General features: G+C 41.2%; 1 protein-coding gene across 1 annotated transcript in view; it reads right to left on the bottom strand.

Moving 5' to 3' along the window:
* The window catches only part of WDR70 (WD repeat domain 70), a 114,859-nt gene that overhangs the window by 18,061 nt on the left and 79,470 nt on the right, over positions 1 to 17,328 (bottom strand). Inside the window, exons 11-13 of the mRNA XM_053407743.1 lie at positions 15,621 to 15,720; positions 10,827 to 10,911; positions 8,496 to 8,634 (exon numbers count right to left, since the gene is read on the bottom strand). Of these exons, the coding sequence (XP_053263718.1) occupies positions 8,496 to 8,634; positions 10,827 to 10,911; positions 15,621 to 15,720 (324 nt within the window). The remainder of the gene's footprint in view (positions 1 to 8,495; positions 8,635 to 10,826; positions 10,912 to 15,620; positions 15,721 to 17,328) is intronic.

Genomic DNA, 17,328 nt, shown 5'->3' with positions numbered 1-17,328 from the left:
TTGCCTTAGGCTTAGGCTATGAGCCAAGAAGCAAAGGCCTGAGGCTTTTTTTCAGCTGCAGTAGTCTGCATTTTGGAGAAAGCATGTTTGTTCTATTTGACTCCTTTCCGTTACAGATGGCCTTAAAATCTAAATGTGACGGAAAGGGATTATGAAATTTGCTCACTCTTCCATCCTGCTGTCAGTATTGGCTGAAATGGTCCAGTGGTGAAAGACAACCGAGCCAAAGAGAGGAGAGTGGGAGATAACTATGAAAACTTGGACTGAAATTGGAATATAGCAAGATTTATCAGTAAAGGAGGGTGGGAATAGTATACCACTCTTACGGAGCAATCCTATATTTATCTGCTCAGAATTAACTCCTGTGGGGAACACCCTGAAAAGTGGATATAGGATTGCAGCCTTAAGATAGTAATATAGCTGACTTGTGGAGGTATGTATGCATATACAGTTGGAAACAACAGAATACATTTTTAATTTATGAAGCGTTTCCAGCCAGATGAAAAAGTCTTTGCGTTAGGTGTTTATTTTGTTCTGCTTGCCAGCAACACAAGCACCTATGCTGTCTGGCAGAGATGTCCAACAGTACACAAATTTCCTCCTTTAAGTTTTCTGTAGATTTCAGGGGACTGGTTTGCATATAATGTGTTATGTGCCTTATCCAGCATCTTCACTGCCAACAAAACGTGATCTGAAGCCATAGTTTATTTATTGGGTTACAAACCCTTGTTTGTTTTACTATGGTTTGGTTTTACATGCAAACTCAGCGCCTTTCTTAACCATGGTTTGTTGGGCCACCCCACCCCAGATACTCAACCTACAAGGGCTACAGGCATGAGCAGCTGAAAAAGAAACCAGACTAAGAAGAAAGACACCATGGTTTCTTTTATTGCCTGTGGACAGCTCATGGTTAACTGGTGATCTCTTAAGCAAACCATGGCTTAGTGTTATGTATGAATCAGCCTGCATTTCAAGCACAGAGAGGACACAGCGCTAAGATGCTGTGAGAGAATGACAATTTTGTGGAAAGACTTGTGAAATGGAGACTAAAAGTACATCAGCTCTACCTAAAAGCCTTCCTCTATCTGAAAAAAACAGCACCCAAGCTGCCATTGCCAGACAAAACAGGGATCGGACCAAACCAAAGGAAGGAGGAATGCTGATGTCAGGAGAAGGCAGCACTAGACCTTTGGCCTAATGACAATCCTGAACTTTGTGGGGCTGAACACACAGGCTCTTTGAAGTTTAGGAGTACAGAACTTTGTCACATTTGACTGCTCCACCTATCCCAAACAGGCTCTACCTACTGTCTTTGATAAGTCATTTGTTTTTCTTAAAAGGAAAAACCCATTAGCACTATGGCTTATCTGGCAGTGGTTTGATGGTTTAAGATGTCTAGTTTAGGTCTCCACCATGGATCAGAAAGACATAAAACTGTCAGCAACAACTGCTGCTAAGAAAACATTTCGGCTTTACACACTTGCCTCACAAGTGCCAATTTTGCTTTCTGCCTCAGTAGTGATGAGGCAATGTGGTGGGGCCTGTTTGAAGAAGACTGTTCTGATTTGCTGCACTTGGCTGTCTGTGCAGTGAGATAAGCGCCAAAGACTCGGAACACGTAAAGAGACATTTTGACAGCGATGATCAAGCATTGACATTCTGCTTTATATACACACATACACATATACACACGTTGAACTTTCCTTGGGTGAACAGGAGGACAGTAAATGAACTCTGGATTTAAACACTGTTTTTACAGGCAGGGATCCAAGAGTCCTGTGCATGCCTGGAAACACCTTAGGCATGTTCTAAAATGGGCTGGTGTTTTCCTGCCCACTGCAGTCCCTTATGCTTAGGAAAATCCCTCAACCTCCTGGAGTAGTCTTCCAGGGAGCACAATGAGCTTCAATGCATTATGGAAGTCTGAGGAGCACTAGAATGTTCACTAACACTGCATACAATCGTTTCATAAGTTAGCCGCAGAATTTAATACTCCTCAGAGAAACTGCAGCATCAAAATCATAAGCAAGCATACCAGTATGATAGTATTTCACTATTTAATACTGCTGTAGTGGTTACAAGGGGCTGAAAAAACCTGAAAGAACCTAACATTTCATAGTAATTTTATGATAGGAAACATGTATTCAGCCCTCACTTTTACATACTACACATTCAGGTTTTTTAAAAATGTCCGCGGAATAGGCAAGTTATGAATGAAAGCAAATAAAACATTGTACCTAAAAGGTGCTAAGACATGCTGTAACACAGATGAAATTCCAGTTAGGCCCTGGCATGGCATAATCCTGTAGCTAGTGTAGTAAGCTGACCAAAAAGTTTCATCCAGAATTGGGAAAATTAGATTCAAGTCCCCAATCAGCCATTAAGATCACTGCATGGCCTTTGAGAAGCTTCTGTCTGTGAGAACATCTTATCTCACAGGTTTACAGTGAGCCTAAAATGAGATAATCACATGGATTGCGCTTTGAGCAATTCAGGAAGAGGACAGGTATATTCATTTATACAAATAAACAACTTTCTCTGCTCTGCACGAAGACAGTAGTAAGTCTCACTCATTCCTTCCTGTGCTGCAGAGGACCCAATCATAGCTCAGGAGCCCCTCTCTGGGCACCTAGAACCCCTACTGTTCCCCCTGCCCTTAACTCTTTTATCTTCTGGATAGAGTAGAATGTCTTCCAACAGAGAATGTGAGCTTCTGCTAGTGTGCAACTGACACATTTGTGGCTTGTGCTCCTCTAATATCCAACCCTCATTCACTCCCCATTCAAGTCAACTGTGTGTCCGTGTTTACAGCTCCCAAGAACATGGGAACACACTCCCATCAGACGCCAAGGAAATAACTACCTGACTCTTAGAAGACATCTGAAGGCAGCCCTGTTTAGGGAAGTTTTTAATATTTGATGTTTTATCACTTTATTATTATTATTAATAAAGTGGTACCTCCGGTTACGAACTTAATCTGTTCCGGAGGTCCATTTGTAGCCCGAAACCGCTCGTAACATGAGGCACGCCTTCACTAATGGCGCTTCCTGCTGCTGCCGGCGTGCGACTTCCGTTCACATCCCAGGGCAAAGTTCGCAAATGGGAGCATTTACTTGAGAATTCTAAGGAAAAACCATCTTCCGCAGAAACTGCTGCTTGCCTTCTATCACTGTGCCATTGAGAGCGTGCTCACTTATGGCTTATGTGTGTGGTACGGAAGCTGTACTACCCAGGACAGGAGGGGGTTGTGCAGAGTTGTTAAGGCAGCAGAGAGCATTGTTGGCTGTCCACTCTCCACCTTAGAGCAGATTTATGCCACAAGGTGCCATAGGAAGGCACTGGACATAGTAAAAGATCCATCGCATCCTGGTCACTGTCTCTTCGAGCTCCTGCCGTCGGGACGGAGATACAGGACGATGAAGACAAGAACGAGCCGTCTTAAGAACAGCGTCTTCTCCAGAGCGATCTCAGCCCTGAATGGGAAGCCTGGACTTTGAAAGTCATCTAATCTTCCTTGCTGTACTATACTGTATTGTTTTAATTAGTGTTTTTATGGAGCAGTCAAGTAATTTCGTTGTCCCTGAGAGGGGGCAATGACAATAAAGATATTATTATTATTATTATTATTATTATTACTTCCGGGTTAGCGGAGCTCATAACCTGAAGCATTTGTAAGGGGGACGGTACGTGAAACGAGATACCACTGTAATAATATTCTGTTGGGAACTGCCAAGATTGGCTGGGGAAACCCAGTCAGATGGGTAGGGTATGTATGTATGTATGTATGTATGTATGTATGTATGTATGTATAAATAAATAAATAAATGAATATCGACAACAACAACAAGAATAATAGCATTGTGCTAGGGTGCCCAGTTACAAGCAATACCTTTGCCCTGGTTGTCTTTACTTCAAAACTGTGGCAGTTGTGCTGCTGAGTCTGACGTAGTCAGCAACGAGAAAGCAGATGTCATAAGTCCCTAAAATGGCATGGCCGGACACCACAGTGACATGGGCCATATACATTAGCAATTACGAACCAGCTGGTCTCTCCAGTCAGCCAATAAAACCTCTCAACAGCACCTTTTACATCAGCAATGGTGAGCTTGTGGCCCTCCAGTTGATGGACTGCAGCTCCAATCAGCCCCACCCACAAGGCCAAAGGTCAGGCATGATGGGCGCTCTAATCCAACTGGCCACAGCATGCCATCCATGTTTTACATTATCTTGTAAGGGACAGTAATTGTTCTTACATGGTTAACAGCACTGCTTCCAGAGTAGACAACAGCTTTAAATCAAACAAATGTGCACAAGAATAATTAATTTAACTAACAGCACTTTAATGTTCTGTACTTCATACAACTAACATTTCCATGCTGCTGTTATCTGTCCTAAAGCTGGCTAGAAACTATTTTTTTCAGTCACTCTTCCAACTCCCATTGGCATACAAAACTTCCAAGATTGTAAAATAATTTATTTTAAATGGATTCGTTTTAAAATACTTGTAATGTAAGGCTGGAAAAAATATACCACCATCATTCTGTTCCCAAAATGCATGACTAGTCCATTGAGATGAGTAGGAATGTCCATTATTACCCCTGCGGAATAGACAGACTGTCTGCACATTAAAATATTATGCTAAACTTTTGCCTAGAAATGGACAAACCAAATAACTCAAGTGTGAAGCTCCTTTGGAGCCCATCCTATGCAATTAGCCAACTACAATAAATAAGGTGGGAGTTGAAAAGTTATCCACAATGCTGTGAACATACTGTCACCAGCTTTAAAATGTTCCATGGCTAGGAAAAAACACCAGCGTATCTGTCTTAGGATTTTTTTTGTAAAACACACTATCCTTCGAACTCTTAGGACCAACAATATGGGGAACATTTTAACTTCATTCAGCAACATTGGGAACTGTAGGTCTTATATAATAAACTTACCATATTTTTCGCCCTATAGGACGCACTTTTTCCCCTCCAAAAATGAAGGGGAAATGTGTGTGCCTCCTATGGGGCGAATACAGGCTTTCGCTGAAGCCTGGAGAGCGAGAGGGGTCGGTGCGCACCAACCCCTCTCGCTCTCCAGGCTTCGCGCAGCTCTCCGCAAAGCGCGGGAGCCCGGCTTCCCCTGCCCCAGCCCCGCGTCTGGGGGGGAAATAATTTTTCCCCCTTTATTCCCCCCCCCTCCAAAAAAACTAGGTGCGCCTTATGGGACGGTGCGTCCTATAGGGCGAAAAATACGGTATATGCCTACAAGAAAAGTTGAGGTAATTTTAATTTGTTTTAGTATTTTAACTTTTGATGTTTTAAAGTACTGTATGGTTGTGAATTTTTCTTGATCTTAATCTTTTGTAAACTGCTTTGAGGTTTTCTACAATCAAGTGATATATGAATTTTATGTATATATGCTCCATCAAGTATCTGATTGAAGAAATGTCACGTACTTGCATTTTATCTGCCTGATTAATTAAGATCACTTCCCTTCAGGATTTTTTGCACTGGGATTTACACGAAGTAAAAACAGAGTAACACCACATACACATGCTGAAAACGTATTCAAAAATACAGTACCATAACATAACCACCCCAGCACCATCTTAGATGGAACACCAAAACAACACAAACAACTGATCGCGGCTGGGGGGGGGGGAACCAGCTTTGCTTGGCATCAAAACAATGACCAAGTTGGCACCAAGCAGGCCTCCTTGGGGAGGGAATTTCAAAGAAAGGGGGCCACAACAGAAAAGGCCTGTTCTTTCACTTCCAACCTCCCTTGGAGGTAGCATGCAGAGAAGGATCTCAGAGCATTTATCTATGCCACCTTTTACTGGAGCTTAGGACATTCTAAGTGTGTCTTTTTCTGGTTTTAAGTGCAATTTCAAACAGTTGTTGTTGTTGCTGCTTTTATTACTCTGGTTTTAGGAGATAACATCTTGTATGGGTTTTTACTATACATTGCAAACTGTCTTCAAAACTGAGGCTGAGCCCTGGCCTCTAAGTATTTCGAACTAATAAAAGACCTATGAAACAAATGTTACCTTATTTGGTACAGATGAGAATATTCTCTGTAAAAGCTTATTATCAGCGGCATGACTTGATATAAGGCTGCTTACCAGCTTTTTTGCCATTTCTTACAAGTAGTACTATGAATTTGTACCACAGTCATGCAATGACGATGGTGTTCAAGCTACAGAAATGGTAAGTCATAGAACAAACATTGGCTATAGCTCATGGATTTTGGATTTGATATCCCACTTTATCACTACCCGAAGGAGTCTCAAAGCGGCTAACATTCGCCTTTCCCTTCCTCCTCCACAACAAACACTCTGTGAGGTGAGTGGGGCTGAGAGACTACAAAGAAGTGTGACTGGCCAAAGGTCACCCAGCAGCTGCATGTGGAGAAGCGGGGAAGCAAACCCGGTTCCCCAGATTACGAGTCTATCGCTCTTAACCACTACACCACACTGGCTCTCATACTCATAGTTTGTCTGGAGTGAGACAGACCATGGCTTAGCACACAGCAGCAACAGGACCAGAGGAGCAGCAAAGTGGTTGTCATCTTCTCTATGGAAGCCTGCATGTTTGCTCATTCATAATATGCCATGGTTTGGCTTAGCTTTCTTCATGCCCTTTTCACTTCTGAATAGACTGCACTGGCAAAGTGCCTTCTGGATAGGCCTGCAAGCACTCAAGCTAGCCCATACAAAGAAAACAACAGAAGCCTGGAATAATAATGTACTCTCCCCCCCCCAAAAAAAAACCCTTTAAAAAAGAAATGAGGTGAACAAAGGCTTGCTTGGTATGACAGAAAGGAATGCTAGACATCACTTTGGTCAAGCATTTAAAGTAGCCATTAAGCTTCTATTAAACATCAGGTTCATTTGCAGGCCAAAATCTACTGGCTATTTACCAAGCAGTTTTAAAGATTAAGTTTACTGCCTTTAAGCATTTTAAAATTATCTATATTGTCTGGACCCCCCCCCCCGCCTCTCCCCAGTCTGATAGGGTAAAACTAAACAGCTGCTCAAAGAGTATTTCCTATAATGTTTGAATGTGACACAATAATGTTCTCTTGCATCCCATTTCATGTGCTGAACCCATTAGGATGGTTTATCATTTAATTTAATAAGCCCTGCTGTTTTGCTCATAGATTAAATGCACAGTTCAATGCCATTTTCCTGCCCTCCCTCTCTTGCACTAAATCTTAATTCTACTTTAGTTATTAAGATTACTTGTGGAAGCCTGAAGAGCTATGTATGGCCCTTGGCTAGTGAGGAACGTCTGCATGTTGTTTGTTTTCTAAATATATCAACATCGTATCGAATTACATGACTGAAAGGTACTGAATGGGTATAGAATTCAACCTTCTAGCTACCCCCAACAAGTCCCTTGGTTCCCAGGTAGAGTGCCCCAAGAATACAAATTCCACAATTCAACAATTATCACAAGTGAAGAAGAGGGGAAAACAAGGTACGTAGCATTAAGGTGTCTACAAAATACTTAGTCCAGTGAATCAGGCAACATATATTGGTAGGCAAGGGTGGGGAAAAAACTTCACATGTCACTAACTGATCTGATTATGAAGGTAGGAATGATCATGGGGTTTAGAAATGGTTCATACGAGCTGCTAAAGGAACTGTTCTTTAATTCAAATCCAGGATATTCCTTCATCTCTTTATAAGCTAGATTTATAATCATCACCATTATCATCACCCAAGCACAACTTGGCTTTCTTAACTTATTTATTTAATCAGTTGCCCCTCTCCTCAAAGGCACCAGCAAAGAGGGACAGTTTGAAAAATTATTGCAAATGCAGTATGATATACAATTCTGCACTTGTACAATCCTACAGTGCAGTGCGAGGCAAGCAGGACAAGAATAAATGTAAAATGCTGAATCTGAGTAACTGTACTTACGCACCCAAACTCACATATAGGCCTGCTAAATGAGATCTAATTTACAAAAGAGCAAGGCCTCTGAAGTCCCATGACTGCCCACTATTTGTGGGACTCAGGTATTGTGCCTGTTGCTTATCTTCCTGAAATCATTTATTATTGTTGGTTTTTTTAATTGTAAGAGACTATGCAGTTACCAAAACTAGCATGGTACAGTGGTATCTCGGGTTAAGAACTTAATTCGTTCTGGAGGTCCGTTCTTAACCTGAAACTGTTCTTAACCTGAGGTACCACTTTAGCTAATGGGGCCTCCCACTGCCGCCGCACAATTTCTGTTCTCATCCTGAAGCAAAGTTCTTAACCCGAGGTACTATTTCTGGGTTAGCAGAGTCTGTAACCTGAAGCGTCTGTAACCTGAGGTACCACTATATACTCTAGGGTATCCTGATCTTACAGAATCTCAACCATGAATTTAATGATATGCCTATATGCTAAAAACGACATCAATTATAATTATACATACCAAAGTGACAACATAATACTTTTTCATGTATGAATAAAAGCAACAAATCAAGTAATACACTGAACTCTGGCTTACCGCATCTGTGACATCTATCTCATACACTTTCTTAAATGTCTCACGCTCAAAAAAGAGAAGTTTTCCATTTCCAACTCCTTTCTTAACAGAAGTACCAGTAACAAGTAGTTTATCATCTGGGCTGAAACAGCAGTCGGTCCTGTTGAAAATAAAGTATAGAACAGATGAATTGGTTTCCTTGAAATCTTATTTATGTATTATGTCAAACTCTGTGTTAAACCCTTAATTATGTATGACAACTAAAATCACAGCTGTGTTCCAATATGAAAAAATTGGCAAAACCAACAGAATGAGATGTCTCGAAAAGATTTTAGCACTGGAAAGGGGGTAAGGTCTAGCGTACAATAATCAGAAAATTTCAAAATCTGGCTATTATTATTTAGTAAATAAGTAGGTCAAAATATCCATTTTCAACATCATACCCATCCATTTTACATAACAATGTGAACTTGTAAACAGGACTATTTTCCAATATTGTTTCCCTTCTCTTCTCTCAAAGCAAGGAACAAATGTTCCGAAATGTCAAAGTCCACTCTCAAGACTAAATAGTGCTTTCTTTTTACATTCTTCAAAATTAATCTCAGACTTTGAGATAAGTGCTGTACATGAGTAAAAGCAGGGAGCAAAAACAGCATGCGAAAATCAATTTGCATTACAAGCTTAAAGAGCTCTAGCACAGTAACCCATCCGTACCGTGGAGATGTAATTCTGACTTCCTGAAAAATTCAAGCTAGAAGCCAGTCTTCCTCTCCCAATGTCAATTCCCTCGTCTAGTTGGTTTTAAAGATGTAGCGCAGATGTAGCACAGATTTTGAACCCAGGATGCAAGTTCAATGGCAATCGATAGTTAAGATCAACAAGGGAAAAGGAAAGGGTAGACTCCTGAGGCTGTTTCTTAACTTGCCGGTCAGCTTTGGAGGGAGTGAGAGGTGGGTCTACACTGGACCTAATACAGTGGTACCTTGGTTCTCAAACGCCTTCGTACTCAAGCAACTTGGGACCCAAACACTGCAAACCCAGCAGTAAGTGTTCTGGTTTGTGAACTTTTTTCAGAAGCCGAACGTGCTCCGTTTTGAGTGCCACACTTCCGTTTTGAGTGTTACACTTCCGTTTTGGGTGTTACACTGAGGTCTGTCTGTTTTTGCTATTTATTTTTTGTTTTTGTTTTTGTGGCTTTTTTGTTTTGTTTTTGTGACTGTGTGGAACCCAGTTCATCTACTGATTGATTGATTGTGTGACTGCAGTACATTGTTTATTGCTTTCATTTTATGGATCACTGTTCTCGTTCGATAGTAAAATTCATGTTAAATTGCTGTTTTAGGGGTTGTTTTTAAAAGTCTGGAGTGGATTAATCCATTTTGCATTACTTTCTATGGGAAAGCGCGCCTTGGTTTTGGAATGCTTTGGTTTTGGAACGGACTTCTGGAACAGATTAAGTTTGAGAACCAAGGTACCACTGTATCATGCACACACACATATATAATTTTTAATTTTCCCATTTTACAACCTTTAGCAGTGAATATAAATCTACACAAAACATATAATGTTTTCCACTACTTCCCCCTCCCTTTCTGTGGTTTCTTATTTTTCTATTGTATTCATACTGCACGTCCAATTTTTTTTTTACAAAATTATCCTTTAAAATTCCTTTAAATTTCTTACTGCTCATGTTTATGTCAATCTTGCTACCATTTTTAATAATATCGTGCACTTTTACATGGACAAATGTATTCCAACCCCAACAAACCCAGGATTACGAGGGAGCTAGGTCCATGACATATATGTCATACCACTGAGTAACCATGACGGTAGAACTTAATAAATTAAGAGGAGAATATCAGCAAGAGGAGCAAAATCTGTTCAGTAGGACAGAGTCTCTGGATTAATTTCTAATGTAGATTAAGGGGACATTGGGGAGAGGAAGGAGAAGTCCACTATCTCAGGCACAAACAATTAACAGAACGTGGCATCAGTATTAGGAATAAGAGCAAGGGGGAAATCAAAGGCCAAATCCTTAACATTTCTGGGCACCATCAGTCAGAGGTCTAGACAAAATGTCAGACATTCTAAGTAGTAGTAGTGCCCCCTTTTAAACCTGTCAACATAAACTGCCCTTCCTAACTGGATTTACACATGTTGAACAAGCCTTGTGATGGTTCAAAACGTGGTCACTATCACAAGTTACTACTCAAGTTTTTTTGGTGAGCTGGGCACATGGTGAGTAGAATCTATTCAACAAGATTGGTTCAACAAGAAGCTGTACCTCACTGAATCAATCTTCACTGACACCAGCACGTAATTCCTTGTATCTTAAATCAAAAAGGTACTTACATTGGGAAGAAGCTAGGTAGACCAACAACTGAATTCAGAGGTGTTTTAAACTTCCTGATGTCCCACGTTTTTAAAGTATCATCACCTATGAAATATAAAATGAAGACTTAATTAGCAACAATGAAGAAAAACACTCTATTCCTTTACTATAATATTACAAAGGCCAATGCAGAAACTCCCAATGCCCCACCAATCTTTCTAATGGTTTTCTCCCAAACTTTTAGAGGAATGGCATTCTTTAGTTCTCACTACCCTCTGCAAAGAGAGAAAGAGAGATCAGTAAAAGCAAAACAACATTTTTAAAAATCAATTTATCAAAAATTGCCAAATAACAGACATTTATTTGTTCAAGTATTGCTGATTTCTTACTCTCCACACTGGGCTATGTGTCAGTCCAGGCATACTGGGAAACCACAGCTTCCTGTTGCAAGTTCAAGCCATAGAGAACGTCCCTGTCCCTCCCCTTTTGTAGCTATGATTAGGGGACTGAATGTGTCTGCTTTCATTTTAAAATTAAATTTAAAGTGAAAGATTTAAAGATTTCCTGGTGGTTTGATTAAACAATGGTTGATGAGAAAAATACTAGGTTCAAACCATAGTTTCAGAGCCTGGTTTGTTCTTAAAGAACCTGCAGTTTTGACTTCAGACATCTCAGAGACTGTAATTAGTTTAAAAATGAAAGTAGAAGCTTTCAAACTCCTCCTAGCAGGCACAGAAGAAAAAAGAGACGAGAATCATGTGAGCCTACAATTTTTACTTATAATGGGAAAACCATGGTTTCCTATTATGTCTGAACCAAGTCACACACCCCTCCAAATTCTCCATTCTGCTGGGCAGTTCTTCAGTGCCGTTAATTCTGAGGTCCCCTGGCTAATGACACAATGGAAGACTGATAGGAACTCTGATAGGAGTACAGGGAAATTTTGAATTGCTGGCGAACTTATTATATTTTCAGGAGGCATATAGAAACAATAACTTTTTTAAAAAAGCTAAACGAATTAAGTCTCAGATATCTGAAAGGCCACTTCCTTTCCTATAGGTATTAATATTAGCAGGGGGGGGGCCTTTCGGAAGTTGAACTGGCTTTGACCCAAGAGAGGGCATTCTCTGTGGTGGCCCCTAAGCGGTTGAATACTTTCTGTTCCTTCATTATGTCATATGCTGAAGGCACAACCTTTTACCCTGGCCTTGGACACATGAGACATATTTTTAGGACCAACCCTATTCTCTTGACTGGGATGCGGGTGGCACTGTGGTCCAAACCACTGAGCCTCTTGGGCTTGCTGATCAGAAGGTTGGTGGTTCAAATCCCCATGACGGGGCGAGCTCCCGCTGCTCTGTCCCAGCTCCTGCCAACCTAGCAGTTCGTAAGCACAATAGTGCTAGTAGATAAATAGGTACCACTGCGACTGGAAGGTAAACGGTGTATCTGTGCGCTCTGGCACTTGTCACGGTCCTCCATGCGCCAGTAGCAGTGTGGTCATGCTGGCCACATGACCCAGAAAACTATCTGTGGACAAACATCAGCTCCCTCGGCCTGAAAGCAAGATGAGCGCCGCAACCCCATAGCCGCCTTTGACTGGACTTAACCGTCCGGGGTCCTTTACCTTTACCTTTATTCTCTTGACTCCAGACAAAAGGTATCACTTTTGGGGGTTTCCCAAGAATAGGTTGGGGACACAGCTATTAAGGGCACATAATTGTAGAGTGGGACTCTATCTCAATCAGTAGCAATCCTAAATCCAGGACAGCCGAGTCATTGCTCTAGCCAGGTTTTCTTGCTAGTAGAGGCCCTACAGTGCCCTCAGAGCTTGTCCTGATCTGGCAGTTCGTGGAAAAAATATTGATTCTGAGATCCCAGAGCCCATGAGAAGGGCGGGGGAATGTAGACTAAGGAAGAAAGGCTCTACATGTGAGGCAAAAAAGCACACATTCCTCTTACTGACCAAGCAACTAAGTTTAGGTCACTACCTGAGTATGACAGAATAACAACATGTAACTTATGTCTTAAGATACAATCCTAATAGCAATTCAGGTTACAATTTCTAACTGCATCCCACATCGCAACATAAAAGCTAAGTAATTCAGCTTTTAAAAATGTTTGCAGAACAACAGCCTATCTGGCAACTGTTCAAATATGCCTCTCAGAGTAACAAACTGCAATCAAGGCTCTTTGGCCTTGACGGACTAAACCTTGACACAATCGTCTCTCTGGAGGACTTGTGGGACGGTTGTTACTAACATTTAACAAATATGTTAGGAAAAGCTTCTTTGTTCTGCATCACATCAAACTGTATACTTTGCTGATTGCGTGTAAACTACTCCAGGAGCCATTCTGGCAGAAGAGTGGGGCACAAACGCTCTATATTAATAAATAGTAAAAACTACCAGCCAGGGCTATGGCCATGATACATGATACATTATACTTTTAATGTAAAGCGAGAAGACATGTAAACTTTGCAAATTTCTATCATGTCAGCAGGAAGATAGAACACCTCACAATTAATCCAGCCTCGCCTTTATGAACAAGCTACTCATTCATTACTGAATCATCTTTTATTACTGTGCTGCAAAAAACATATCCAAAGATGCTTTCTAAGACCTATTCTCAGGGTCAGAAGTGGATCTTTAAACATCACTTTCTTGCATTTCTGTCAAGTTACAAGCTTACTCTCAATGGTAATGAAACTGGGAACATTCATAAGCAATTCTTCTGTTGTTCCTTCTCCCTTGTGTCTGCAGCTGAGCCCTGTCTCAGTTCTCTCATATCCGACAGGCAAACTGCATCGCAGACCAAGGAATATAATCAGGGTTTCACTGCAAGTTCCTATTCCCCCAAACATGATCTCCTCTTTGATCCCTTGCATTTGGGCAGGTGCGCTAATCTAAGACTGACTGCTGAATACACATCTGCTTTTGCTGGTAAAGGTCCAGATAAATACTTCCATTACCAAAAGCACAAATGCACTCTCACTTTTTTTTTAGTACGTATTAAAAATGACTACAATTACGCTTACCTATCTGAGGCAGCGTGATTTTTAAAGCAGCTTTTGAACTTGCACACTAAACACCCAATTTCAAAATGATTTTAGATCAAAGCAAAGCATCTGGGTTAGATCCTAATTTATTTATGAACAGCCACCTGGCTACCTATGACATTCTGGGGATGGCTGAGGGTTGCAGCATGGGGGTTTGGAGCGGGGCGGGAATCAACAGAGGTGAAATAAAACAGTCACAATTCTTTAGAAACTATAAATGCAAAATTTGACAGGACATCCACGAAAGTAAATTAATTCGGCACACACTACCTTCAAGATGAATTATGAGCACGTCTTACTGTTCTACCCTGTTGCACAACTGAAGCGTGTGTAATCAGAGACATGGGGTTGCTGCTGAAAATGGCAGCCTGGTGTGGTCTGCCATACCTCACTCTGTAACAAGTAGTTAAACCTTGCTCACGTCCTGACACCAGACAACACCAGTGCTGCTGGGAAAAGGTTCATCATAATGACATCTGGACATGAATTTCAAGTTGCAAGCGTGGGGAAGGAGGAACTTAACATGGGTCTTTTGTTTTGGTTGTACCCTGTGTTTCTGGTAACATGTCCTGCCAGGCCCAACATCAGCTTGCTATGGTACCTGTTAAGGGCCACACAACTGCAGGGATGTCAGGGAACTGCCATCAGCTCAGAGGCAAGAGGTGGAAGAGCAGTTGTGTTACAGGGAGCCTCCGAAGATCTCAGGGGAGGCAGGTCCCCCTTTGCCCACGCCCTCTCTGCGCAGTCGGTTTACACGCAGAGAGAGGAGGCGTAGGATGGGGGTCAAAAGACTGCTATGCTGGGGGAAATTTAAGGACCGCCCACTCCCAGATTCTGCTACCGACTGAGCAGACATGGACTTGAGACGTTCTGTACCGTAAATGTTTTGTACAGATAATAAAGCCTGGAAAAGACTGGTGGGAGTCTTGCCTGTTCGCTCTCGAGCAACCATGCTGGCACCTGACAAGAGGTCTCACTGATGACCCCTGGACCTCCTCTACCACCACTTTACTGTTTCTGCATAGTTACCTGCCCTTTCTTAGCATGCTGTGGCGTTTGCCCTCCTAGGTGGGTCATAAGGAAAGGGTTAAATGAGTGGGATGTGATTGGCCAGTGGGAACCCAAGGGGAGGAGTTAGAGTTAGAGTTGGAGTTGTTTGGAAGTCAGTTGGGAGTTGGAGAAGGAAGAGGGAGGATAAGTCTGTGGGTTCGTCAAGTTGTGTTGTGAGAGAGTGAGAGAAACCGATAGGAGGAGTCAGATAGACAGTTGGGAAATTAGTTAGCAGTTATTAGGAAAGGTATAAGCCGGTATAGAAACTAAGATTAAGAAACTGACAAGAAAAATTATCTGAAACCATAAACTTGTTAAGGCTTATAAAATAAACTTGCTTATTTGATTTAATGTTAACAACTGTCTGGACTCTGTGTGTACCCGAGAGAAACGGGTTGGTGGCAGTGGGAAAGCAACCACAGTGGTGGAACAGGGATCAATAGACCGTCAAACGTCCGGGGACCCTGCGTGATCACCACACATGCAAACAGTGATAAGATTGAGGAGATGGAGCACCGGCCTTGTGCTCTCCCTCTAGATAGCTGTGAGGACCGGGCCCAGGGGAAAAAGACAAATGAATAAGAAATGGTGGATAAGATCCCACCAAAATCTGCAAGCAGCACCAAGTTCTGCTGCACGAGTTAAGCACAAACTTTAGCCTCATTTGTATTCAGCAGCACACACGGAAGGAAATATGGTCACTTACCTCCCCGACTGGCAAGAACTGTACCATCATAGGAAAATGTCAAGCATGAAGTGTCACTGCCTGGAGCATGTGCCTGCCTGCAGTGGAACTTGGTATGAACCTGTTTGTGAAGAAAATAAAATATTAAAAAGCTTTGCTACTTTTAGACTGTACACACCTGGTTCCTTCAGAACATCAAATGCCCTTTATTGCATTTGCTGGATTAAAAAAAACCAGCCAAGCAATGTAAAAATCTTGGGTGAGACGGGTGAACAGAGCTACAGCTGATGTCCATCAATACTTGTCCAACACCTTTTATGTACTTTTAAGTATATCTGGGGTGGGAAGAAGTTGTAACATTTCCAATTATTTAGTTTTACAGTCCAGAAAAAAAGTAATGCAACCAAGTGATATTAATACCTGGGTATCACTCCCTTTTATGTGAGTTGAAGGCAAGTATGCATGACTAAGATACAAAATACTTCTTTTTTTAATCAAGAGACAGTATTCTCATCCTTCCTACACCAGGTTTATAAGATTTAAGATGACAAAATATATCATCTGTCTTTTTGGATGTATCTTGAAAGCAGCAAAAGATGGGGGAAATTCACATGCCAAACCAAGACCTGCCAAAAAGCCTGGGTTAAAGATTTAGAACAAATATTTTTGAGTTTGAATGCCATTTGGCTTCAGCAGTATGCAACTTTGGGAATACTTCCTTTGTCTTGAAAAATGATGTTCTCCTAAGCAGTACTAAAATATATTTCAAACAATAAGTCTCATACTAATTAAAAGGTGAACTATTCATTTAGAAACTCATTTTTACCAGACCTCTCATTTAGAAAGGTCTCTGAATTTTTATCTAAGAATAACCCCGAACACTTAAATTGAGTTATTAAGAGAGTTAAGATGATCATATCTTGGCTTATTCTTGTTAAGTTTTTTGGCTACACATGTTTCATTCGCAGTGGGAGCAAGCACACTTAAAAAGTCTTCCATTAACTGTAGTTTCCTATCTCATCTAAACTGGAAAACCATGGTTAACAGATTTAGAATACGTTACAACTTTCAGTTAACTTCAAACCATGGTTTAACATCTTGGCCACATGGAAGCCCAAATTATCTCATATGCTGCTGGGAGAACTTGAGACAGGCCCATATAGGCTGCACTGTGTGGGATAGAAATACGATAAATTAAAATGAATGATAGTCATTAGCATTGTGTAATGGGTGAAGCTGCAAAGGAGCAGAGGTAGTCAATGTGGTGCCCTCAATATGTTGCTTGACTACAACTCCCATCACACTCTGCTAGAATGGTCAATAGTCAGGCGTGATGGGCATTGTAGTCAAGGAACATCTGGAGAATGCCATGTTGACTAACCTGATATATAAAAGCACCAGCTGAGAAGCAAGTTGTCTGTAAAAGAGACAAGAGAAAATATATCACTGCCCCCAAAAGTCCACCATTTTGCAATATTTGCAAATTCATATCAAAGAAAACACATGGCTGACTATTGATAGTTAAGCAGCCAAAACTATTTTATGGGAAAATGTTCTCCAAACAGCCGGGTGAAATATCATCTGTGCAGTTTTTTAAAAAATGAAATCCTATGTAAAATATTTGGATGTCTTGTAAAGCGTCTGTATCTCTAAAAAATGATAATGCTAATTGGCCAACATGAAACAATAAATATCATTAATAAAAAATAGAGTTTCTGGAAAGTGTTCA

This window comes from Podarcis raffonei, chromosome 11, assembly GCF_027172205.1.
Source record: "Podarcis raffonei isolate rPodRaf1 chromosome 11, rPodRaf1.pri, whole genome shotgun sequence".
In the NCBI taxonomy this organism is placed as follows: Eukaryota; Metazoa; Chordata; class Lepidosauria; order Squamata; family Lacertidae; genus Podarcis; species Podarcis raffonei.
This window is presented reverse-complemented; position numbering and strand designations above follow the sequence as displayed.